Source organism: Nerophis ophidion, linkage group LG20 (assembly GCF_033978795.1).
Source record: "Nerophis ophidion isolate RoL-2023_Sa linkage group LG20, RoL_Noph_v1.0, whole genome shotgun sequence".
Classification (NCBI taxonomy): Eukaryota; Metazoa; Chordata; class Actinopteri; order Syngnathiformes; family Syngnathidae; genus Nerophis; species Nerophis ophidion.
Window position 1 is genome coordinate 2,451,134 of NC_084630.1, and position 27,844 is coordinate 2,478,977.

The following is a 27,844-nucleotide window of genomic DNA, read 5'->3' on the forward strand; positions in this document are numbered from 1 at the left end:
ACACACACACACACACACACACACACACACACCAGCTCAAGGACGCCATCCCTCATTCAAGTCCAGTTAAGGTGCCCTTTATTGCCACTCAGAAGTGATCCACTATCGATTATTTTAGGAGTTCCAAGATCTTTATGCATTTTTCACTCTTCAGGGTGCACATTTTTACTGTATTATTACATTAGAACCTTCTTGAAATCGGATCATATTACACCTATACCGGCTCATTTACACTGGCTTCCTGTGCATTTAAAATGTGATTTTATGGTTTTACTACTTATGTATAAAATACTACACGGTCTAGCTCCATCCTATCTTGTTGAAGTTGACTTTGGAATATTAAGGAGCAGAGGTTGGTAGAATAGCCAGAAATTGTACTCAAGTAAGAGTACTGTTACTTTACAGATGTATTACTCAAGTAAAAGTAAGGAGTAGTCACCCAAATATTTACTTGAGTAAAAGTAAAAAGTATGTTGTGAAAAAACTACTCAAGTACTGAGTAACTGATGAGTGACATGTTTGTTTAATGACGACGGCAACAAGTAATGCACAAAAACACAAAAATAGAAAATTCAGAGCCAGGAATATCTCTTAAGCAACTAAAACAATAATATATATTAAATAATATATATTTGATTTTACACTGTATTGAAAACATTTTTGAAAATGAATTTTACCTTTGCAACCTCATTGTACTATTGGCTAAGTTTTATATTCATAAATGTAAGTTTCTCAATACCCGACCTGTTTTATGTGCCTTTAAAAAAGATTTAAAACTCATTAAAACACTACCTCTTAACAACCAAAAATCTGTGAAAACGATGATGCTGTGTTCCAAATTTAAGTTATTTACTGAGATTGCGTGAACATATGGCTTTTGCACTTTGTTGATTTTATATATATATATATATATATATATTTTTTTTTTTTTTGTATTCTATTTTAGTTACTTTGAATTTACAACCCCCTGGCGCTGTTTTGTATGGTTTTTATATGGTTTTGTACTGTTTTTGTACTTACTTTGATTATTATTTTCAACTGTTTGTAAATGTTGAAATTTATAGATAAAGGTTTATAAAAAAAAATTGGGAAAAAGTGTGCAGTTAATCATGTGACCGCCTGGCTCTATTTGATTGGTGAAACGGAGTCAAACGTCACCAGTGACTGCATTTGATTGGTGAAACGGAGTCAAACGTCACTAGACTGCATTTGATTGGTGAAAGGCAGGCATGTGATAGATCCTACTTTGAAGGTCTGTCTGACAAATCAAAACAAACAAAGCTCGCATTAACAGATCGATAAAAATCAGGAGCGAGTAGAGAGCTGAATGTAGATAAATGGAGCGGAGTAAAAGTAGAGTTTCTTCTCTATAAATATACTCTAAGTAAAAGTAAAAGTATGTTGCATTAAAACTACTCTTAGAAGTACAATTTATCCCAAAAGTTACTCAAGTAGATGTAACGCAGTAAATGTAGCGCGTTACTACCCACCTCTGTTTAGGAGCAAGGACATTTCACGACTGGATTTGTTGCACAGGTAGCATCCTATGAAAGTGGAAATCACTGAAAGTGGCCCATTCTTTCACAAATGTTTGTAGAAACAAAGTCAACTTTATTATAAGAAAGGTGAAGAGCTTGGGAACAACAGCAACTCAGCCCCCGAGTGGTAGGCCACATAAACTGACAGAGAGGGGTCAGCGGAGGCTGAAGTACATAGTGCAAAGACTTTCTGCAAAGTCAGTTACTACAGAGCTCCAAACGTCATCTGACCTTCCAATTAGCCCACGTACAGTACACAGAGAGCTTCATGGAATGGGTCTCCATGGCCGACAGCTGCATCTAAGTCATACATCACCAAGTCCAAGGCAAAGCGTGTGATGAAGTGGTGTAAAGCACGTCGACACTGGACTCTAGAGCAGTGGACACGTCTTCTCTGGAGTGATGAATCTGTTAGAATAATCATGTATATATATATTATCACACAACTATGCTTAAAGTCTGTTGCTATAGTTGTTAGCTATTGTGCTTCAGCTGTACTTTTTCTATCTGTGCAAGGACAAAAACCTTTTGTCTGAGGGGTGGCCTCAGCCGCAAATGTTATCTTTGTTTTAGCCCACTAACATCTAAAGACTTCAAGGACCTCAACGAAGATAAGAAGACAGTACGCAGACAAAGCACAAACAAGCCAAAATGACAAATCACAAGCCCCCAACACTTTCCGTCACCTTGAGGATTCTTGCGGGAACTCTCATTCAACCCTTCTTCGATTACACTTGCACCTCCTGGTACCCCAGCACCTCCAAAACCCTCAAATCTAGACTCCAAACATCCCAGAATAAGCTAATCCGGTTACTTTTAGACCTCCACCCCAGATCACAGCTCAATCCAACCCACTTCTCCAAAGTGGGCTGGCTCAGGGTGGAGGACAGAGTAAAACAACTTGCACTGAGCCTAGTCTATAAAATCCGCTACACCTCCTTGATACCGAAGTACATGTCAAACTACTTCCTTAACGTAAATGACCGCCATAACCACAACACCAGGGGGAGCTCCACAAACCACGTTAAACCCAGATTCCGATCTAACATAGGTCTTAACTCATTCTCTTTCTATGCCACATCAATGTGGAATGCACTCCCAACAGGTGTAAAAGTAAGTTAATCTCTATATTCCTTCAAAAGCGCTCTAAAACAACACCTCCAGGCAACTTCAACACTTTACTAATACCCTCCTCCATTCACATCCCATCTCCCCGGATTATAAACAACTCAAATGTACTTCTAATGTATATACTTGTTCTTATGCTATGTGAACTCACTATGTTCTCTGCTGGCTGTACATATCCTACTAAGTCAGACCTACACTGTTTCAATGTCCACATTTCTCTGTTGATGCAATTGTTGATGACTGAAGTTCTGATATCAACCAAAGCTCCTCATCCCACCCCCCAGATTGTAAATAATGTCAATAATTCAATGTACATACTATGATGATTAACTTGTGTGATGACTGTATTATGTTGATAGTATATATTTGTACCATGAATTGATTAACGTGGACCCCGACTTAAACAAGTTGAAAAACTTATTGGGGTGTTACCATTTAGTGGTCAATTGTACGGAATATGTACTGTACTGTGCAATCTACTAATAAAAGTATCAATCAATCAATCAAAACGTATTATACTGCTTTGTATAATATATGTGATCACTCCTTTTAGAGGCGACCTCAGTGATGTTGACTGTGGAACTCCTGAATAAAAAGAGGGACGCGGGAACTGAACTGTAGAACAGTGGTTCTCAAATGGGGGTACGCGTACCCCTGGGGGTACTTGAAGGTATGCCAAAGGGTACTTTAAATATTCTAAATATAGCAACAACATCAAAATATTACTTCAACAAAATATGAATGTAAGTTCATAAACTGTGAAAAGAAATACAACAATGCAATATTCAGTGTTGACAGCTGGATTGTTTGTGGACATGTTCCATAAATATTGATGTTCAAGATTTCTTTTTTTGTGAAGAAATTTTTAGAAGGAAGTTGATGAATCCAGATGGATCTCTATTACAATCCCCAAAGAGGGCACTTTAAGTTGATGATCACTTCTATGTGGAGAAATATGTATTTACAATTGAATCACTTGTTTATTTTTCAATAAGTTTTTAGTTATTTTTATATCTTTTTTTCCAAATAGTTCAAGAAAGACCACTACAAATGAGCAATATTTTTGCACTGTTATACAATTTAATGAATCGGAAACTGATGACAGTGCTGTATTTTACTTATTCATCTCTTTTTTTTCAACCACAAATGCTTAGCTCTAATTAGGGGTACTTGAATTAAAAAGATGTTCACAGGGGGTACATCACTGAAAAAAGATTGAGAACCACTGTCTTAGAGCGTAGGGCGAGACTGTGACTACACTGTAAGTGTGCAGCTCCATGCGTTCTCCTCATGAGCTAAATTGAACTCTGTCCGTGCATGGTTCCTTGCTTCTTGTCTGTTTAGTAGATGTCATTCAGTCTTTGAACCTGACATCTTCACGCTTTTCCATCTGGCAATCTGATGGACCAGTCTGGGTTTGTAGGTTGCCAGGAAGGAGAACGCTACATTTCCGACTGCACTGTGCCGAGTGTGAAATTTGATGGAGGGGGAATTATGGGGTGGTGTTGTTTTTCGGGAGTTGGGCTTGGCTCCTTAGTTCCAGTGAAAGGAACTTTGAATGCTCCAGGATACCAAAAAATTTTGGACAATTCCAAGGTGTGACAGACTCTCACCGTCCGGGTTCCATGGACCACCAAGGACTGACATTACTGCCAGCAGATTTGACTTTCTTTAATTTTCAATAAAGATACGTCTTTCGTCGGGTCGCTTTTCAGCATTCCACGTGCCTGCTCGCTCTTTCGCTTGCTTTTCAGATTTCCGCGTCGGTGTCTTCCTGTGGCTCTCCATCTCTTGCGCTCAGCGTTCGCTTCTGCGTCTCCAACTCTTTCTGCCCCGTTGTTCTCTGCTGCTGCCATTTTACACATTGCGAGGAGATTAGATGATTGTGCCCAGGTGGGCGCCCCGTGCACCTGATCACGATAGCGCCCCGCCTCGCCGCTCGCTCGCTGTCCACGCCTCCTCGCCGCCATCTTGGGCCCTGCCTTGCTATCGGATTGCCGGCCCCACCTCTCCACACAAGGGACGGCACTATACAATATCCTACCTGTGACAGGTTTCCAGCCATCATCGTGTGGGTTGCATGGACCATCGATACAAGACGCCTCGTAGCAGGTTTGACACTCGTTTATTATTTCAATAGACAGTGTTGGCTCCCAGTCGGTCGTGCCGATTTCCAGCACGACCTCCTTTGCTGCTCGTCTCAGCTCGCCTTTCGGTGGCTGGTGACTGCGTCTTCCTCGCAGGCTCATCTTTCATCTTGTCGCTCTCGATGTCTTTTGCCGTCCATTCTCCTCCGTCTTCTGCCCCGATCGCACCTCCTTCTCCCCTTTTAAACTGCAGGAGAAGATGCAGGGATTGAGAGCAGGTGTGTGGTTTACGCACCTGACTCGGATTGCTGCAGCGTCGCTCCAAGCACGCTCCGCCTCCTGGCCGCCATCTTGAGTAGGACTCTACCCCGCTGTTGGCCCGTCGACTCCGCCTCTCCACACTACCCTAATACCTTACTGTGCAATACTACCCTTCGAGTGCAATACGTCCGACACTGATTGTTCTTCATTACTTCGGTACTCTTGTCTTGTTCTGTATATTGTACAGTATTTTTTATTTCTATAGTGTTTCGTATATTGAACAAGATTGCTTTTTTTTTTTTTTTTGGATAGTAGTCTGTTTATTTCAATTGTTAGTTTTTTTTCCTTTATTACCTCTTGTGTTATTTATTTTACCCCATTTTTGTTCCCACTACCGCACCTAAGTTGGAGTCCTTAATCTCGTTATATGCAAATATAATGACGATAAAGTCCATTTTATTCTATTATTTTCTATTCTATTCAAGTTCATATGTGAGTAAAGGCTGGTGGCCAAATACTTTTGGCAATATAGTGTGTGTGGGGTCCGAGAATTTGATGCTACGAGATGTATGAGAGTCAAAACATTCCGATATTTTCCAAAGTCTTTCCATTCTCCAGCAGCCATCCTGTGCCTCAACTTTAACTATGGGCGTGTTATTCAGGGGTGCCCAAAGTGCGGCCCGGGGGCCATTTGTGGCCCGCCGCTAATTGTTTACCGGCCCGCCACACATTCTGGAAATGCTATTGCAAAAATTTTAAAAAGATTACAAAAAGTGGAATGTGGCTGAAATCTAACGAGAAAAAGTTGCAATGTTGACACAAAGCTGACATGCAGGCAGTTTTTTTTTCTTTTGTCTATTTTTCTTTTTCTTTTTTTTGCCGTTGCTCAATAAAACAAAACAAAAAAACAATGTTATATTAAATTATTCACCTATTCAAAGCTCCAATTAATTCAAATATTTCACTTTAAAATATTTTCTGTGGAAAGCTTTGCATACATTGTGTGTTTGCCATACAGATACATCAACGTTTTATTTGACAAAAGAGCATAAAACAAGCAAAATTATATTTCAAACGTAAACTCGACAGATATATCTAGAGTTGATCTAATCACTTAAGTGTTGAAAGTAAAAAAGGAAAACAACTAATAAAAATGTATCACTTTATGAGTGGGGCACCTTTTGGATCCCAAATATATTTAATGGGATTTTATTTATCTTTTCACTGTAATACCTCATAAATAATAATAAATTAAAATCAATGGTGTCCTGCATTTTTTATCTTTTCAAGGCTCTAATTCACATCAAACATTGCTTTCTGGATGCTTTGGGCAGTGGGGGAAATACTACATATTTCAGTTGTATTATTAAAAAACAAAGTTGTCTTTGACAGAAAAGGCATAAAACCTTTCTGTTTTTGTTTTTTTGCTTTATATGAACCTGAAGTTGATTTACTGTAGAGATTCACTGTAAGCGTTAAATAAAAAAAAGATGAAAAAGAATTTGTCTTGTTTTTAACATTTTTAATGACTTAGACCATGGGTGTCAAACTCTGGCCCGCGGGCCAAATCTGGCCCGCCGTGTAATTTAATTTGGTCCTTGAGGCAATATCAATTTAGCATTAGAGTTGGCCCGCCGGTGTTATACAGCTTCTGTGCCGCTGTAGCACCCCATTCACAGCTAATACTCATACTTGCCAACCCTCCTAATTGTCCCGGGAGACTCCCGAAGTTCAGTGCCCCTCCCAAAAATCTCCCGGGGCAACCATTCTCCCAATTTCCACCTGGACAACTATAAAGGGGGCGTGCATTTAAGGCACTGCCTTTAGCGTTCTCTACAACCTGTCGTTACGTCCACTTTTCCTCCATACTAACAGCGTGTCACATAATATTTGTGGCTTTTACACACACAAGTGAATGCAAGGCATACTTGGTCAACAGCCATACAGGTCACACTGAGCGTGGCCGTATAAACAACTTTAGCACTGTTACAAATATGCGCCACACTGTGAACCGACACCAAACAAGGATGACAAAACACATTTCGGGTGAACATCCGCACCGTAACACAACAGAACAAATACCCGGAAAACCCTTGCAGCACTAACTCTTCCGGGAAACTTCCAGCAAACTGACCAATAATTAACGTTTTATTCATGCATTTACTCTTGCTACTTCAAAGCTTGAATGTTTGGTTCATTTATTATTGTTATTTTATTTTCAAATTTATTATTAGCCTGTGGAAAAAAATGTATATTTACCTCGGGAGATTGCAAATAGAAAAAAAGGCATAACATTTTTATTAAAATGTTATTTGATATGCCATTGATATTTTTATTATTATTATTACTATTATTATTATTATTATCCATCCATCCATTTTCTACCGCTTATTCCCTTTTGGGGTGGCGGGGGGCGCTGGCGCCTATCTCAGCTACAATCGGGCGGAAGGCAGGGTACACCCTGGACAAGTCGCCACCTCATCACAGGGCCAACACAGATAGACAGACAACATTCACACTCTAGGGACCATTTAGTGTTGCCAATCAACCTATCCCCAGGTGCATGTCTTTGGAGGTGGGAGGAAGCCAGACTACCCGGACGGAACCCACGCAGTCACGGGGAGAACATGCAAACTCCACACAGAAAGATCCCGAACCTGGATTTGAACCCAGGACTGCAGGAACTTCGTATTGTGAGGCAGACACACTAACCCCTCTGCCACCGTGAAGCCCTATTATTATCATTATTATTATTATTATTATTATTATTTGAAACTGGATTTTGCATGTCACTATAAAGTTATATAAGCCTTGCTTGTTCAATATTTAATGCAACATGTGTTTGGGTCCCTATTAAAAGGTTCATTTGTTCAACCTTGACCCTCGGCTTTGTTCCGTTTAAAATTTTGGCCCACTCTGTATTTGAGTTTGACACCCCTGACTTAGACCCTTTACGGTCCCTGGGACCCCTAAAGGCAAAACAACAAACAAAATCCATATATTTTGTTATGGTTTGAAAAAATTAAAAATATCAAAACGGCCCCCGCATGCTTTAATTGTGGAAAAAGTTTGTACACCCCTGGTGGTATTGAAGTGGCAAATTAAAATCACGGGAGGTATCTGTCAGCATTGTGATGTCCAGAGGGCACGGACGCCATTCCGATTCTCCTCCTCGCAGAAAAAGTCCGCTCGCTTCTCAGCGTGTGAGCGAGGACGTGGCAAGGAAGTAACAAATGAGCTTTAGCCGGACTTTCGCGGCCCTCGGAGACTGAGTGGGTCTGCCAACACCTCGTCTGGCGAGGTGAAGGATACGCGCTCAGTCATGTCCTCGCACGTTGCACACCACTGTCATCTCTCCATCGCCGCCTCTTCTTGTCTGGGCAGGAACCCCACCAAGCTGGCGGGGCTCCAACACCGAGGTCTCTCACCTCGCAGGCTGGGCAGGGGGGCCCCCGGTACAGCCAGGCTGAGTTATTCCTGGGCTGCGGGCCTAGACCTGTCTCATCCGCCTCTCCTCTGGCCCATCCTGGCCTCTTCTGCTCCCTTAACCCCCTCAGTGGGAGCGTGCGGTGGCTGAAGAGGCCGTCCTTCAAGCATCAGCATCCTTCATTGTCTTTAAAAGACACGAGGATGTGTGGGAGCCTAATTGCTTGTGAGGTCACCATCTGCAGCGTGTTATTCTTATCTGTGACAAATGTACGCACTTGCACTCTCTTTCACGCCTTTAAAGGAGCCCCCTCCCCACATAAAAAAACAACAACTGCAAAATAATCCATTTAAAATCATGTAAGTAGACATAATGCGTTTTAAGGTGAAACTGTCACTGTCTTAAAATCTATCTTAAAGTCCTACTGAAAGCCACTACTAGCGACCACGCAGTCTGATAGTTTATATATCAATGATGAAATATTAACATTGCAACACATGACAATACGCCCGCTTTAGTTTACTAAATTGCAATTTTAAATTTCGCGCGGAAGTATCGTGCTAAAACGTCGCGGTATGATGACGTGACGTTTTAGCATCTTGTTCCAGCACCGTTCCCAGCTATAAGTCATTTGTTTCCATCGCATAATTCCACAGTATTACGGACTTCTGTGTTGCTGAATCTTTTGCAATTTGTTCAATGAATAGAGGAGACGTCAAAGAAGAAAGCTGTAGGTGGGAAGCGGTGTATTACGGCCGCCTTTAGCAACACAAACACAGCTGATGTTTCATTGTTTACATTCCCGAAAGATGACAGTCAAGCTTTACTATGGAACAGAGATGTCAAGCAAACACGGTTGGATTGGACCACACACTCAAAGTACAGTGTATTATGCAGCGATCATTTCGAAACATCGTGTTTCGAAGAGGGTCCCTTGCGAAGGGCAGAGATGGGCATCGCCACCACCCGTCAACTGGTGCTGAAAAAAGGTGTGGGGCCGACCTTCAGGTTTTAGAGGTTAGACCATATAATCTCACTAAAACACTAGTAACACAATCAGCAGATAAGGGGTTTTCCAGATGTATCCTAGTAAATGGGTCTAATAACATCTGAATCGCTCCCACTGCCCTCGTCTTTTATTTATTTTTTGTCCTAGTCCTTCACTCTCACTTTCCTCATCCACGAATCATTCATCCTCGCTCAAATTAATGGGGAAATTGTCGCTTTCTCTGTCCAGATCGCTCTAGCTGCTGGTGGCCATGATTGTAAACAATGTGAGGATGTGAGGAGCCCTACAACCCGTGATGTCACGCGCACATGGTCTGCTACTTCCGGTACAGGCAAGGCTTTTTTATTAGCGACCAAAAGTTGGGAACTTTATCGTCGATGTTCTCTACTAAATCCTTTCAGCAAAAATATGGCAATATCGTGAAATGATCAAGTATGACACATAGAATGGACCTGCTATCCCCGTTTGAATAAGAACATCTCATTTCAGTAGGCCTTTCACTATCATCATAATCACATACATGTAATAATAATAATATCCAATCATTTTATGAACTATTATTTTAAAAAGTGTTCAGGAATTTAACTTTTAAATTTCAGGTATTTTTAAAGTGTTTAAGTGGATGTTTGCAACTTCCATAAAAGTACAGCAGCATCCGCGCTGAGTCAGCCCTCCATGTCAGTGGTTCTCAAATGGGGGTACGCGTGCCCCTGGGGGTACTTGAAGGTATGCCAAGGGGTACGTGAGATTTTTTTTTAATATTCTAAAAATAGCAACAATTCAAAAATCCTTTATAAATATATTTATTGAATAATACTTCAACAAAATATGAATGTAAATTCATCAACTGTGAAAAGAAATGCAACAATGCAATATTCAGTGTTGACAGCTTGATTTTTTTGTGGACATGTTCCATAAATATTGATGTTAAAGATTTATTTTTTTGTGAAGAAATGTTTAGAAGTAAGTTGATGAATCCAGATGGATCTCTATTACAATCCCCAAAGAGGGCACTTTAAGTTGATGATTACTTCTATGTGGAGAAATATTTATTTATAATTGAATCACTTGTTTATTTTTCAACAAGTTTTTAGTTATTTTTATATCTTTTTTTCCAAATAATTCAAGTAAGATCACTGCAAATGAGCAATATTTTTGCACTGTTAAACAATTTAATAAATCAAAAACTGATGACAGAGCGGCATAGCTCGGTTGGTAGAGTGGCCGTGCCAGCAACTTGAGGGTTGCCGGTTTGATTCCCGCTTCCGCCATCCAAGTCACTGCCGTTGTGTCCTTGGGCAAGACACTTTACCCACCTGCTCCCAGTGCCACCCACACTGGTTTGAATGTAACTTAGATATTGGGTTTCACTATGTAAAGCGCTTCGAGTCACTAGAGAAAAAGCGCTATATAAATATAATTCACTTCACATAGTGCTGTATTTTACTTCTTTATCTCTTTTTTACAACCAAAAATGCTTTGCTCTGATTAGGGGGTACTTGAATTAAAACAAATGTTCACAGGGGGTACATCACTGAAAAAAGGTAGAGAACCACTGCTCCATGTACTTCCAAATATTGCCACGAGATGTCACTAAATAGCCAGTGGAACTTTCAACAACCCGAATAGCCCACCATTACCGGGGATTTTGTTTAAATAACGTTTATACCTCGTAATGATATTTTATTGCCGTAATAAAAAATCACTATTATAGTTTTTATCATGATTTCTCTGGCAAAGTGGATTTTTCTCGTCCTATTTACATACTTGTCGATAGAGATAAAATGTTACTAGGCAACGCCGTCGTACACGGCGGCTCTCATCGACATTGTAGCGTCGGGGTGTTGTCACTTTTACACATATTCCTAACAATTATAAGCCGATTTATAAGGGATAATTTTAGTAGACACGATTTTATTCCTATATATATATGTTCATTCATCAAAAATAATAGACATATATGCTTTTTTATTTCAATCTAGCTTCGTTTCAAAGTAAGTCTCCCCCCTTTATTTTGGCCAGTAATGGTACGGTCTGGTGACGTAATGCGCGGGAGCGGAAAACGTGGTTTGGATTGTGCGGAAAAGGAGCTGAGCTTCACCGGGAGAAAACATCGTCCGGACCGCGGTGACATTTAAGTAAATAACTTACTGATATTTGGCAGCCGTATTTTATGTAGAAGGCTTCATTTGCCATGGGACTGTGTTGTTTTGTGGCTGCGTTCGCTTGCTGTTAGCCTACAGCTAGCATGTTTGTTGTTGACACTGCGTGCGTTCATGCCTGCCAACTTCCTTCTTAATAATGACTCATTAATTATATATATCCTTTTTTAAAATTTCTTATATAAATACTGTCATTTGAACGCCTTGTATATCTGTGTAGATGGATGAATGGAGGTGATGATGATGATGATGATGATGATGGTGGTTGTGAAGGGGAGGGGCACATGTTGTCATTTAAGTAATGATGTTTTGCTCCTTTTGTATTTGATCAGTATGGCAGGAGACTGGAAGCCAGGTGATCTGATCTTTGCAAAGATGAAGGGTTATCCCCACTGGCCAGCAAGAGTAAGTATGAAAATCAAGAAGATGTAAGATGAAAACATAAAAACTGCAAGAGTAAAGGTATGCAAATCCAAAAAATGTAAGTTGGAAACAAAAAAACCTGCAAGAATAAAGGTATGCAAATCAAGAACATGAAAGATGGAAACAAAAAAAAAAGAAAGAGTAAGTATGCAAATCAAGAACATGTAAGATGGTAACAAAAAAACTGCAAGAGTAAAAGTATGCAAATCAAGAAAATGTAAGATGGCAACAAAAAAATGCAATAGTAAGTATGCAAATCAAGAACATGTAAGAAGACATAAAATAACCTGCAAGAGTAAAAGTATGCAAATCAAGAAAATGTAAGATGGCAACAAAAAACTGCAAGAGTAAATGTATGCAAATCAAGAACATGTAAGATGGCAACCAAAAAAATGCAAGAGTAAAAGTATGCAAATCAAGAAAATGTAAGATGGCAACAAAAAAATGCAATAGTAAGTATGCAAATCAAGAACATGTAAGAAGACATAAAATAACCTGCAAGAGTAAAAGTATGCAAATCAAGAAAATGTAAGATGGCAACAAGAAAACTGCAAGAGTAAAAGTATGCAAATCAAGAACATGTAAGATGGCAACAAAAAAATGCAAGAGTAAGTACAGAAATCCAGAACATGTAAGATGGCAACAACAAAAACATGCAAGAGTACTCTTGCAAATCAAGAAAATGTAAGATGGCAACAAAAAACTGCAAGAGTAAATGTATGCAAATCAAGAACATGTAAGATGGCAACCAAAAAAATGCAAGAGTAAAAGTATGCAAATCAAGAAAATGTAAGATGGCAACAAAAAAATGCAATAGTAAGTATGCAAATCAAGAACATGTAAGATGGCAACCAAAAAATGCAAGAGTAAAAGTATGCAAATCAAGAAAATGTAAGATGGCAACAAAAAAATGCAATAGTAAGTATGCAAATCAAGAACATGTAAGATGGCAACAAGAAAACTGCAAGAGTAAAAGTATGCAAATCAATAACATGTAAGATGGCAACAAAAAAATGCAAGAGTAAAAGTATGCAAATCAAGAACATGTAAGATGGCAACAAAACGAACTGCAATAGTAAGTACGCAAATCAAGAAAATGTAAAATGGCCCCAAAAAAAACTGCAAGCGTGAAAGTATGAAAATCAAGAACATGTAAGAGGCAACAACACCAAAATGCAAGAGTACTCTTGCAAATCAAGAACATGTAAGATGGCAACAAGAAAACTGCAAGAGTAAAAGTATGCAAATCAATAACATGTAAGATGGCAACAAAAAAATGCAAGAGTAAAAGTATGCAAATCAATAACATGTAAGATGGCAACAAAAAAATGCAAGAGTAAAAGTATGCAAATCAAGAACATGTAAGATGGCAACAAAACGAACTGCAATAGTAAGTACGCAAATCAAGAAAATGTAAAATGGCCCCAAAAAAAACTGCAAGCGTGAAAGTATGAAAATCAAGAACATGTAAGAGGCAACAACACCAAAATGCAAGAGTACTCTTGCAAATCAAGAACATGTAAGATGGCAACAAGAAAACTGCAAGAGTAAAAGTATGCAAATCAAGAACATGTAAGATGGCAACAAAAAAATGCAAGAGTATACACAAATCCAAAAAAAAGGTAAGAGGCAACAAAAAAAACTGCAAGAGTAAAAATATGAAAATCCAGAACATGTAAGACGGCAACAAAAAACTGCAAGAGTAAACGTATGCAAATCAAGAACATGTAAGATGGCAACAAAAAAAATGCAAGAGTAAAAGTATGCAAATCAAGAACATGTAAGATGGCAACAAAAAACTGCAAGAGTAAACGTATGCAAATCAAGAACATGTAAGAGGCAACAACACCAAAATGCAAGAGTACTCTTGCAAATCAAGAACATGTAAGATAGCAACAAGAAAACTGTAAGAGTAAAAGTATGCAAATCAAGAACATGTAAGATGGTAACAAAAAAAATGCAAGAGTAAAAGTATGCAAATCAAGAAAATGTAAGATGGCAACAAAAAAATGCAATAGTAAGTATGCAAATCAAGAACATGTAAGAAGACATAAAATAACCTGCAAGAGTAAAAGTATGCAAATCAAGAACATGTAAGATGGCAACAACAACAAAATGCAAGAGTACTCTTGCAAATCAAGAAAATGTAAGATGGCAACAAGAAAACTGCAAGAGTAAAAGTATGCAAATCAAGAACATGTAAGATGGCAACAAAAAAATGCAAGAGTAAGTACAGAAATCCAAAAAATGTAAGATGGCAACAAAAAAATGCAAGAGTAAGTACAGAAATCCAGAACATGTAAGATGGCAACAACAAAAACATGCAAGAGTACTCTTGCAAATCAAGAAAATGTAAGATGGCAACAAAAAACTGCAAGAGTAAATGTATGCAAATCAAGAACATGTAAGATGGCAACAAAAAAATGCAAGAGTATACACAAATCCAAAAAGAAAGGTAAGAGGCAACAAAAAAAACTGCAAGAGTAAAAATATGAAAATCCAGAACATGTAAGACGGCAACAAAAAACTGCAAGAGTAAACGTATGCAAATCAAGAACATGTAAGAGGCAACAAGAAAACTGCAAGAGTAAAAGTATGCAAATCAAGAACATGTAAGATGGCAACAAAAAAAATGCAAGAGTAAAAGTATGCAAATCAAGAAAATGTAAGATGGCAACAAAAAAATGCAATAGTAAGTATGCAAATCAAGAACATGTAAGATGGTAACAAAAAAAATGCAAGAGTAAAAGTATGCAAATCAAGAAAATGTAAGATGGCAACAAAAAAATGCAATAGTAAGTATGCAAATCAAGAACATGTAAGAAGACATAAAATAACCTGCAAGAGTAAAAGTATGCAAATCAAGAACATGTAAGATGGCAACAAGAAAACTGCAAGAGTAAAAGTATGCAAATCAAGAACATGTAAGATGGTAACAAAAAAACTGCAAGAGTAAAAGTATGCAAATCAAGAAAATGTAAGATGGCAACAAAAAAATGCAATAGTAAGTATGCAAATCAAGAACATGTAAGAAGACATAAAATAACCTGCAAGAGTAAAAGTATGCAAATCAAGAAAATGTAAGATGGCAACAAAAAACTGCAAGAGTAAATGTATGCAAATCAAGAACATGTAAGATGGCAACCAAAAAAATGCAAGAGTAAAAGTATGCAAATCAAGAAAATGTAAGATGGCAACAAAAAAATGCAATAGTAAGTATGCAAATCAAGAACATGTAAGAAGACATAAAATAACCTGCAAGAGTAAAAGTATGCAAATCAAGAAAATGTAAGATGGCAACAAGAAAACTGCAAGAGTAAAAGTATGCAAATCAAGAACATGTAAGATGGCAACAAAAAAATGCAAGAGTAAGTACAGAAATCCAGAACATGTAAGATGGCAACAACAAAAACATGCAAGAGTACTCTTGCAAATCAAGAAAATGTAAGATGGCAACAAAAAACTGCAAGAGTAAATGTATGCAAATCAAGAACATGTAAGATGGCAACCAAAAAAATGCAAGAGTAAAAGTATGCAAATCAAGAAAATGTAAGATGGCAACAAAAAAATGCAATAGTAAGTATGCAAATCAAGAACATGTAAGATGGCAACCAAAAAATGCAAGAGTAAAAGTATGCAAATCAAGAAAATGTAAGATGGCAACAAAAAAATGCAATAGTAAGTATGCAAATCAAGAACATGTAAGATGGCAACAAGAAAACTGCAAGAGTAAAAGTATGCAAATCAATAACATGTAAGATGGCAACAAAAAAATGCAAGAGTAAAAGTATGCAAATCAAGAACATGTAAGATGGCAACAAAACGAACTGCAATAGTAAGTACGCAAATCAAGAAAATGTAAAATGGCCCCAAAAAAAACTGCAAGCGTGAAAGTATGAAAATCAAGAACATGTAAGAGGCAACAACACCAAAATGCAAGAGTACTCTTGCAAATCAAGAACATGTAAGATGGCAACAAGAAAACTGCAAGAGTAAAAGTATGCAAATCAAGAACATGTAAGATGGCAACAAAAAAATGCAAGAGTATACACAAATCCAAAAAAAAGGTAAGAGGCAACAAAAAAAACTGCAAGAGTAAAAATATGAAAATCCAGAACATGTAAGACGGCAACAAAAAACTGCAAGAGTAAACGTATGCAAATCAAGAACATGTAAGATGGCAACAAAAAAAATGCAAGAGTAAAAGTATGCAAATCAAGAACATGTAAGATGGCAACAAAAAACTGCAAGAGTAAAAGTATGCAAATCAAGAACATGTAAGAGGCAACAACACCAAAATGCAAGAGTACTCTTGCAAATCAAGAACATGTAAGATAGCAACAAGAAAACTGCAAGAGTAAAAGTATGCAAATCAAGAACATGTAAGATGGTAACAAAAAAAATGCAAGAGTAAAAGTATGCAAATCAAGAAAATGTAAGATGGCAACAAAAAAATGCAATAGTAAGTATGCAAATCAAGAACATGTAAGAAGACATAAAATAACCTGCAAGAGTAAAAGTATGCAAATCAAGAACATGTAAGATGGCAACAACACCAAAATGCAAGAGTACTCTTGCAAATCAAGAAAATGTAAGATGGCAACAAGAAAACTGCAAGAGTAAAAGTATGCAAATCAAGAACATGTAAGATGGCAACAAAAAAATGCAAGAGTAAGTACAGAAATCCAAAAAATGTAAGATGGCAACAAAAAAATGCAAGAGTAAGTACAGAAATCCAGAACATGTAAGATGGCAACAACAAAAACATGCAAGAGTACTCTTGCAAATCAAGAACATGTAAGATGGCAACCAAAAAAATGCAAGAGTAAAAGTATGCAAATCAAGAAAATGTAAGATGGCAACAAAAAAATGCAATAGTAAGTATGCAAATCAAGAACATGTAAGATGGCAACCAAAAAATGCAAGAGTAAAAGTATGCAAATCAAGAAAATGTAAGATGGCAACAAAAAAATGCAATAGTAAGTATGCAAATCAAGAACATGTAAGATGGCAACAAGAAAACTGCAAGAGTAAAAGTATGCAAATCAATAACATGTAAGATGGCAACAAAAAAATGCAAGAGTAAAAGTATGCAAATCAAGAACATGTAAGATGGCAACAAAACGAACTGCAATAGTAAGTACGCAAATCAAGAAAATGTAAAATGGCCCCAAAAAAAACTGCAAGCGTGAAAGTATGAAAATCAAGAACATGTAAGAGGCAACAACACCAAAATGCAAGAGTACTCTTGCAAATCAAGAACATGTAAGATGGCAACAAGAAAACTGCAAGAGTAAAAGTATGCAAATCAAGAACATGTAAGATGGCAACAAAAAAATGCAAGAGTATACACAAATCCAAAAAAAAGGTAAGAGGCAACAAAAAAAACTGCAAGAGTAAAAATATGAAAATCCAGAACATGTAAGACGGCAACAAAAAACTGCAAGAGTAAACGTATGCAAATCAAGAACATGTAAGATGGCAACAAAAAAAATGCAAGAGTAAACGTATGCAAATCAAGAACATGTAAGATGGCAACAAAAAACTGCAAGAGTAAACGTATGCAAATCAAGAACATGTAAGAGGCAACAACACCAAAATGCAAGAGTACTCTTGCAAATCAAGAACATGTAAGATAGCAACAAGAAAACTGCAAGAGTAAAAGTATGCAAATCAAGAACATGTAAGATGGTAACAAAAAAAATGCAAGAGTAAAAGTATGCAAATCAAGAAAATGTAAGATGGCAACAAAAAAATGCAATAGTAAGTATGCAAATCAAGAACATGTAAGAAGACATAAAATAACCTGCAAGAGTAAAAGTATGCAAATCAAGAACATGTAAGATGGCAACAACACCAAAATGCAAGAGTACTCTTGCAAATCAAGAAAATGTAAGATGGCAACAAGAAAACTGCAAGAGTAAAAGTATGCAAATCAAGAACATGTAAGATGGCAACAAAAAAATGCAAGAGTAAGTACAGAAATCCAAAAAATGTAAGATGGCAACAAAAAAATGCAAGAGTAAGTACAGAAATCCAGAACATGTAAGATGGCAACAACAAAAACATGCAAGAGTACTCTTGCAAATCAAGAAAATGTAAGATGGCAACAAAAAACTGCAAGAGTAAATGTATGCAAATCAAGAACATGTAAGATGGCAACAAAAAAATGCAAGAGTATACACAAATCCAAAAAGAAAGGTAAGAGGCAACAAAAAAAACTGCAAGAGTAAAAATATGAAAATCCAGAACATGTAAGACGGCAACAAAAAACTGCAAGAGTAAACGTATGCAAATCAAGAACATGTAAGAGGCAACAAGAAAACTGCAAGAGTAAAAGTATGCAAATCAAGAACATGTAAGATGGTAACAAAAAAAATGCAAGAGTAAAAGTATGCAAATCAAGAAAATGTAAGATGGCAACAAAAAAATGCAATAGTAAGTATGCAAATCAAGAACATGTAAGAAGACATAAAATAACCTGCAAGAGTAAAAGTATGCAAATCAAGAACATGTAAGATGGCAACAAGAAAACTGCAAGAGTAAAAGTGTGAAAATCCAGAACATGTAAGATGGCAACAACAAAAACATGCAAGAGTACTCTTGCAAATCAAGAACATGTTAGATGGCAACCAAAAAAATGCAAGAGTAAAAGTATGCAAATCAAGAAAATGTAAGATGGCAACAAAAAAATGCAATAGTAAGTATGCAAATCAAGAACATGTTAGATGGCAACCAAAAAAATGCAAGAGTAAAAGTATGCAAATCAAGAAAATGTAAGATGGCAACAAAAAAATGCAATAGTAAGTATGCAAATCAAGAACATGTAAGATGGCAACAACACCAAAATGCAAGAGTACTCTTGCAAATCAAGAAAATGTAAGATGGCAACAAGAAAACTGCAAGAGTAAAAGTATGCAAATCAAGAACATGTAAGATGGCAACAAAAAAATGCAAGAGTATACACAAATCCAAAAAGAAAGGTAAGAGGCAACAAAAAAAACTGCAAGAGTAAACGTATGCAAATCAAGAACATGTAAGATGGTAACAAAAAAAATGCAAGAGTAAGTATGCAAATCAAAAAAATATAAGATGGCAACAAAAAAAACTGCAAGAGTAAAAGTGTGAAAATCAAGAAAATGTAAGATGGCAACAAAAAAATGCAATAGTAAGTATGCAAATCAAGAACATGTAAGAAGACAAAAAATGACCTGCAAGAGTAAAAGTATGCAAATCAAGAACATGTAAGATGGCAACAAAACAAACTGCAAGAGTAAGTATGTAAATCAAGAACATGTAAGATGGCAACAAAAAAATGCAAGAGTATACACAAATCCAAAAAAAAAGGTAAGAGGCAACAAAAAAAACTGCAAGAGTAAAAGTATGCAAATCAAGAACATGTAAGATGGCAACAAAAAACTGCAAGAGTAAAAGTATGCAAATCAAGAAAATGTAAGATGGCAACAAAAAAATGCAATAGTAAGTATGGAAATCAAGAACATGTAAGAAGACAAAAAATTACCTGCAAGAGTAAGTATGCAAATCAAGAACATGTAAGATGGCAACAAAACAAACTGCAAGAGTAAGTATGCAAATCAAGAAAATGTAAGATGGCCTCAAAATAAAATGCAAGCGTGAAAGTATGAAAATCAAGAACATGTAAGATGGCAACAACAAATAAATGCAAGAGTACTCTTGCAAATCCAGAACATGTAAGATGGCAAAAAAACTACAAAAGTAAAAGTATGCAAATCCAAATAATGTAAAACACAGCACATTCGACTGTCAGAAAGCGGCTTGAAGATGATCTGTAAAACATAATCCATGCAACATTGTCACCAAAGAACCACCATTACAATAATATGACTCCTTTATTGCGCCCTATAATCTGGTGCGTCTTGTATATGAAAAAAGATCTAAATAGACCATTCATTGGCAGAGCGCCTTATATACCGGTGCACCCTATGGTCCGGAAAATACGGTAAACAAATCAAATAATGCAAGGAAAAAAGGAGCAAAATGTTGTGAGAAAAATCCTACGTTTTGATACGAACAACTATGGGTGTCCCAATAGGATATTGATATCGTATATCGATCCGATACAAGCAAAGTAACACATTTCAGATTAGCGCCAGCTAGACACATGTAGTAAGTGTCCTTGATTTACCAACACTGCAGTTTAAAACACAACATTTGTAAATATAAAATAATATCAAATACAAATATCTGCACCGTATTAGAATGGTTCCCAGGAACAAAGGTGTCCGCATCACTCCACGTACTACATCATGAGCTTGATGAATTATTGTGGCCACAAGGTGTTGCCAAAAAAAAACAATTACCACTCCACTTCAACATAAAGTCAATTCCAGACGATTGATAATAAATAGACTAGTGTTTTTCATACCTTCCATTGATCTCTGTTTGACTAATTCCATGCTACAAAATAATTAATGCATATAAGTTGAGCCAATGTACATCATTTCTGTTTTTCTTTTTTTTTTTTTTAAGAATTACAAAATCTAACAAGGCCCCCGCAAGCTTTGACTTTTCACTATGCGGCCCTTGGTAGAAAAAGATTGGACACCCCGGTCTACTATGTCAGTGGTCTTCCTAGGGCTGGGCGAAATGCATGAAAACTGTATCACGATATACGTATTTTATATCAGTCGATATCTATATTGTTATGCTCCAGTGGTTCTCAAATGGGGGTACACGTACCCCTGGGGGTACTTGAAGGTATGCCAGGGGGTACGTGAGATTTTTAAAAAATATTCTAAAAATAGCAACAATTCAAAAATCCATCCATCCATCAATTTTCTACCGCTTATTCCCTTTTGGGGTCGCGGGGGGCACTGGCGCCTATCTCAGCTACAATCGGGCAGCCTGGACAAGTCGCCACCTCATCGCAGGGCCAACACAGATAGACAACATTCACACACTAGGGACCATTTAGTGTTGCCAATCAACCTATCCCCAGGTGCATGTCTTTGGAAGTGGGAGGAAGCCGGAGTACCCGGAGGGAACCCACGCAGTCACGGGGAGAACATGCAAACTCCACACAGAAAGATCCCGAGCCTGGATTTGAACCCAGGACTGCAGGACCTTCGTATTGTGAGGCAGACGCACTAACCCCTCTTCCACCGTGAAGTCCTTCAAAAATCCTTTATAAATATATTTATTGAATAATACTTCAACAAACTATTAATGTAAATTCATCAACTGAAAAGAAATACAACAATGCAATATTCAGTGTTGACAGCTAGATTTTTGTGGACATGTTCCATAAATATTGATGTTAAAGATTTCTTTTTTTGTGAGGAAATGTCTATTACAATCCCCAAAGAGGACACTTTAAGTTGATGATTACTTCTATGTGTAAAAAATATTTATTTATAATTGAATCACTTGTTTATTTTTCAACAAGTTTTTAGTTATTTTTATATATTTTTTCCAAATAGTTCAAGAAAGACCACTAAAAATAAGCAATATTTTGCACTGTTATGCAATTTAATAAATCTGAAACTGATGACATAGTGCTGTATTTTACTTCTTTATCTCTTTTTTTCAACCAAAAATGCTTTGCTCTGATTTGGGGGTACTTGAATTAAAAAAATGTTCACAGGGGGTACATCACTGAAAAAAGGTTGAGAACCACTGTTATACCCTTTGGAAAATATGAACAGGAGAAAAATATATTAAATGTTTCAATTGTTATTTCGCATATAACCTTCTTCTGATTATAATCCCCTCAGTTATCAAGACAGAAAGGAATGGAAATGTCAACACAACCAAGGAAAACAAACGATGTAAACACCATTTTTAAAATCACGATAAATACTTAATAACCTTTTAAAATGAAGGTGCCAAACTAAGGAATGTGTAAGAAATGCTTGATAGAGTGTAACAAACTAGTGCAAAGTGTGAAAATGTCAACTTAGAGAAACCTGAGAAGAACTATTTTCTGAAGGTTCCGTGCTAGGAAGTTACATGTTGTGTGTAACATAAACTTTTTTGTCTGTTTTTACTCTTTAAGTATGGACATTCATTTATGTTGTGCAGTATTTTCTTTAATAACATTGGATCAAATTATTATTATCATTTATTATATTTTTTTTAATTATACTTATTTTATTTATACAGTCCCACACGATTGTTCCTACCTGTTCCCTTACATCCGAATAGGAACAGGCGAGGGTTGTAAAGAAAAGATGAGCGCGGCGCACGACTACGGTCCATTAGAAAAAGTTTAAAAAACTGCCACACTGACTTTTTCTGTTTTATCGACAATTTATTCGCTGTCTGCAGTGCTCATTTTTAATTTCTCTTCTCGCTCTGCACAGAGAATCAACAGCGAGACAGCAAAATAGCTCAACCAAACTCGATAGTTGACACTTCTTGCACGATTGGTTGTTGAGCGTGTCCCTCTCATTGCTCACTGATCACTTCCTGTCTTGCCAGGTTACAGACCACAAGTGCCTTGGTTCATAATATATATACAGTATATGATCAAATTATTTTTTTTATTGCTATCGATTATGTGTCTATCATTATGTTTATATTGATATAGTTTTATCGGCCCAGCCCTACGTCCTTCTATGCGAAAAGCTGAAAGCAACTGCTATTTGCTGTCTTGGGAAACTCTAAAAATGATTTGTTATTCTTCTGGCAGATTGATGAAGTACCAGACGGTGCAGTGAAGCCCTCCAACATCAAGTTGCCCATTTTCTTCTTCGGAACCCATGAAACGTGAGTGAAAATGTGACAGCATTTGGCACAAAAGCTTGGTAAATCCCAAACTGGCACTCAAAATAAATAATGGAAATACAGTCAAGAAACTATAACAAACAAACACCTGGGAATACATGCACCCCTACTGTGTTGCCTTCTGACAAAAAAATGTTAGGTCCCAAAGTTTGACCCTCAGAAGTGAAATTCACTTGAAGTTAGCTAAACAAAACACTCATTGTAGCTTTAGCTTGTTCAGCCCAATCACTGCCTAAATTTGGTACACAATTTTAGACAGGGGTCTCAAACTCAATTTACCTGGGGGCCAGTGGACGCAGAGTCTGGGTGAGGCTGGGCCGCAAGAAAGTATTTCTTAAAAAAATGTTGCATACTCCTCACCATGTCTAGTTGTATAATGATGTTTCAAATTGTATTCCTTGTGCACCGCAACTTTCTCTGTGCAAATAAGACACGTTGGGGTGTCCCTGTGCTCAACAAAGAAATATTGCATCATCACTAACCTTTCTCTTCACTGCAGGCTTTGAAAAAGACATGTTTGGGGTTGTGTAATATATTTGTAATTAGCAGACGCACGGAGAACAATGTTATTTCCGCATTGTGTGTCGTTGCGCTTTTCTTCCCTACAGCAACATGGCGGTCGGCGGATAATAGCCAGGAAAGTAATGGGATAGTGTGCGCAAAAAAGTGACGGCTCTTGGAGTGTTATCCGGCGTCTTATAGAAATATTTGTAGTGTTCATCGTGTGAGACAATGCTAATTAAACAATAAAAAAAACACATAACGTTTTGAATTGGTCCAGGTTATCGGGGACTGTTATTACTGACGGACAGGTGTCGCGGTGTGACTGCAGCCTAGCATGTAAGAAAACCCTCGTCTCCATGACAACGTCTGTCGCTTTCACTCATCTGCCGCTTTTCCACTAACGCAGTGGTAGGCAACCCAGAACGTTGAAAGAGCAATTTTGGACCCAAATAACACAACACTGTCAAGCGCCATTCAAATAAAACTTGCGGGCCACACTAACATTAAACTTTCATTTTAAGGTGGGGGCCGCAAAATAAGGTCTCGCGGGGCAACGTGTCTAAGACCCCTGCTTCTATAAGACTGTCACCAGGGTTATCCATGAGGTCTTAAAAATTCTTAAATCCAACAGTTTGGATTTAAGGCCTTAAAATGTGTAAAATTCTCCAAAAATCTCATAAAAATTCTCAGATTTCAAAAGGTTTTAAAAATCTATTTATGTTACTTTTATTTAAAACGTGCGTAAACTACAGTCTTGCCTATTAAATGTTTACATTTTTGAAGATGCTATAACGGAACTAAAGTAGGCTACCTTTGCTGCCCGGTCAGAATGAATCGCTCACCACCAAGTGTGCTGTGCGCACACAGTAGTGTGTTCTTACAGCTTAGCATCACAGCGGAAAAAATTGAATAAAAGCCCAGAGCAAAGCCGAATTACTTAGATGGGGAAGTGCAAGTTCAATGATTTGTGGCTCCAGAACGATCAATATAATGCATGCTTGAGGAGGGAAGCGTTTGTAAACACTGCTGTGAAAGTTAATGTAATGAAATGATAATGTTAAAGGCCTACTGAAATGAGATGTTCTTATTTAAACGGGGATAGCAGCTCCATTCTATGTGTCATACTTCATCATTTCGCGATATTGCCATATTTTTGCTGAAAAGATTTAGTAGAGAACATCCACGATAAAGTTCGCAACTTTAGGACGCTAATAAAAAAGCCTTGCCTGTACCGGAAGTAGGAGACGATGTACATGTGACGTCACCGGTTGTAGGGCTCCTCGCATCCTCACATTGTTTACAATCATAGCCAGCAGCAGCTAGAGCTATTCGGACCGAGAAAGCGACAATTTCCCCACTAATTTGAGCGAGGATTAAAGATTCGTGGATGAGGAAATTTAGAGTGAAAGACTAGAAAAAGAAAAAAAAAGGTGAGGGCAGTGGGAGCGATTCAGATGTTTTTAGACACATTTACTAGAATAAATCCGGGAAACCCCTTATCTGCCTATTGTGTTGCTAGTGTTTTAGAGAGTTAAATAGTACCTTAAAGTCGGAGGGGTGTGGCCACGGGTGTGTTGACGCCAGAGTCTCTGAGAGAAGTCACAGCAGCTGCAGGAGCACGCTGGCGACTTAAGAGGCGACTTATTTCCACAATTTTCTCACTGAAAACTGCCGTTTGACATGTAGTCTGGATCCATGTTCACTTGACCGCTCTGATCCATAGTAAAGCTTCACCTCTGGGAATTTTAAACAAGGAAACACCGTGTGTTTGTGTGGCTAAAGGCTAAAAGCTTCCCACCTCCATCTTTCTACTTTGACTTCTCCATTATTAATTGAACAAATTGCAAAAGATTCAGCAACACAGATGTCCAGAATACTGTGTAATTATGGGATTAAAGCAGACTACTTATAGCTTGGATCGGGCTGGAAAATAATGTCCGCTACAACCCGAGACGTCAAACACACGCGTCATCATACGAGTCATCATACCGCAACTTTTTCAACACAACACTTCGCAGGAAATTTAAAATTGCAATTTAGTCAACTAAAAAGGCCGTATTGTCATGTGTTGCAATGTTAATATTTCATCATTGATATTTAAACTATCAGACGGCGTGGTCGCTAGTAGTGGCTTTCAGTAGGCCTTTAAAGTAAAAAATTTGGGATAAGTCAGTGTCAAAAGATGTTAAAACGCCACAAACACTTGCACAACTACACACAGATCAACTTATCTGAGATGTATGCAATGAGACTGCAGTCCGCACGCTCCGGTCACATTCATCCAACCAATATGTCATCAAAAAGCGATAAACGTCATAATTCCTCGTCAAATGGATGGTCGTAAAAGTTGACAAATGAACAGAAAACAGCCGAAAATAATGTTTTGGGAACTCACGTAAATGTTGTACAACGCCTGCAGTGTTTCCCACAGGTCAGGCATCTATTTGTGGTGGTGGGGTGGAGGTTGGGGGTGGGGTGGAGGTTGGGAGTATTCGGGGGTGAGAGGCGGCGGCGACCAAGAAGAACGCAGAGTTGGAATATAATTACAACACTTTATGTACATATTTATATAATATTTACATATTTATATAATATGTAACTACAAACTCCATTCACAGACAGAGTCCCAATGCTTTTAGGAGCGGTCGAGCGAGTCAAAAGCCGAAAAAAAAAAAATATATATATATTTAATTTTTTTTATTTTATTTTTTTTTTTATTTGTGGCGGCCGTAATTCTTTCGTGGCGGGCCGCCACAAATAAATGAATGTGTGGGAAACCCTGGCCTCTATCCGACTGCTCGCTAACATGCTTAACACAGGGTTTATTTGATAAAGTGGTATTGTTTTTGGTTGAATACAATTAAAATGATTGCAACTTTTGGTTGTAATATGACAGCCTTGGTAAGGACAGTTAGTGCAATGTATCCAACAGTGTCGACTTGGGTCTTCAGTATTAGATGTCTTTCATAAGATGTACCTTATTTTTCGGATTATAAGTCACAGTTTTTTTCATAGTTTAGCCGGGGGTGCGACTTATACTCTGGAGCAATTTATGTGTGAAATTATTAACAGACTACCGTAAAATATCAAATAATATTATTTATCTCAATCATGTAAGAGACTAGGCATATATATCAGTAATCGTTCCACACACACGTCAACCAATAAAAATTCAGCAGGGGCAGGTCATGGCAGAAGTGCATTGTGGAAAAAAACGATGCTACCTTGTACTTCTTCCTTACCTATCAAATTTGATCATTTTAACATTGGCGGTAACTTATAAAAACTGAGAAGGGCTGAACAAAAATGGCACTGAAAAGGAAAATATACTGCAGGTTGCAAACTGGTAGTAGTGAAATATGCAGCATAAAACAGCAATCGTTCAGCAGAAAGAAAGTGTGAAGTAAGCGAGAAACTTGTAAGGTACTGGTGAAAAGTGGAGGCTACTCTTACTGAAATGAAGAAAACTGAAAAAGCTAAACGCTAGGTGGCCACAGCTCGAGGAACGAATTCACAAATGGGAGAGGCTTGTCAACCGTACAGTTGCCTCTCCACGCCCAGGTGGTTGCCAAGGAGATGAATATAAATGACTTTGCGGGAGGACCTTCTGGGTGGTACCGCTTCATGCAACACAATCACCTCTCTATCAGAGCAAGGACAACGGTGTCCCAAAAACTGTCAGCAGACTTCCAATCCAGTTTCCGCGAGTTCATTGAAAAGCATGGAGGTTAGCACAACGTGACATCGGATCATATTATTAACATGGACGAGGTCCCCTTCACATCTGACATTCCCATGGGCCGAAGTGTTGCAGAGAAAGGGCAAAAGAGTGTCAATATCGTAACAACTGGTCATGAGAAATCACATTTCACAGCGGTGCTGGCATGTTGTGGAAATTGATTAAAGTTGCCACCAATGGTCATCTTCAAACCAAAAACCATGCCAAAAATTAAATCCCCCTCAGTTGCAGTCGCCGTGAATGAGAAAGGGTGGATGGATCAAGAAATTCTGAACCTATGGCTTACAAAGTGCTACATTAAGTGTCCGGATGGCTTCTACAGAGCACGCAAAGCTGTGCTTGTAATGATCGCATGCGAGCGCACATCCCGCCACAGTTAAAAAATAAATTAAAAGTTTTAAAAATAAGTTACCGTATTTTTCGGAGTATAAGTCGCACCTGCCGAAAATGCATAATAAAGAAGGAAAAAAACATATATAAGTCGCACTGGAGTATAAGTCGCAGTTTTTGGGGAAATGTATTTGATAAAACCCAACACCAAGAATAGACATTTGAAAGGCAATTTAAAATAAATAAAGAATAGTGAAGAACAGGCTGAATAAGTGTAGGTTATATGAGGCATAAATAAGCAACTGCTATGTTAACCTAACATATTATGGTAAGAGTCATTCAAATAACTAGAACATATAGAACATGCTACTAGTTTACCAAACTATCTGTCACTCCTAATCGCTGAATCCCATGAAATCTTATACGTCTAGTCTCTTACATGAATGAGATAAATAATATTATTTGATAT

At 37.7% G+C, this 27,844-nt stretch overlaps 1 protein-coding gene across 4 annotated transcripts in view; it reads left to right on the top strand.

Moving 5' to 3' along the window:
• psip1a (PC4 and SFRS1 interacting protein 1a) overlaps positions 1-27,844 on the top strand; it is a 594,174-nt gene that overhangs the window by 536,807 nt on the left and 29,523 nt on the right. For 3 of the 4 annotated variants that reach the window (XM_061880285.1, XM_061880288.1, XM_061880287.1), the window contains exons 2-4: positions 9,679-9,775; positions 11,945-12,017; positions 22,708-22,784. In XM_061880285.1, the coding sequence (XP_061736269.1) occupies positions 9,759-9,775; positions 11,945-12,017; positions 22,708-22,784 (167 nt within the window). In that variant the 5' untranslated portion in view covers positions 9,679-9,758. Of the gene's footprint in view, positions 1-9,678; positions 9,776-11,460; positions 11,589-11,944; positions 12,018-22,707; positions 22,785-27,844 lie in introns of those variants that run through there. The other variant, XM_061880286.1, reaches the window with a different exon arrangement.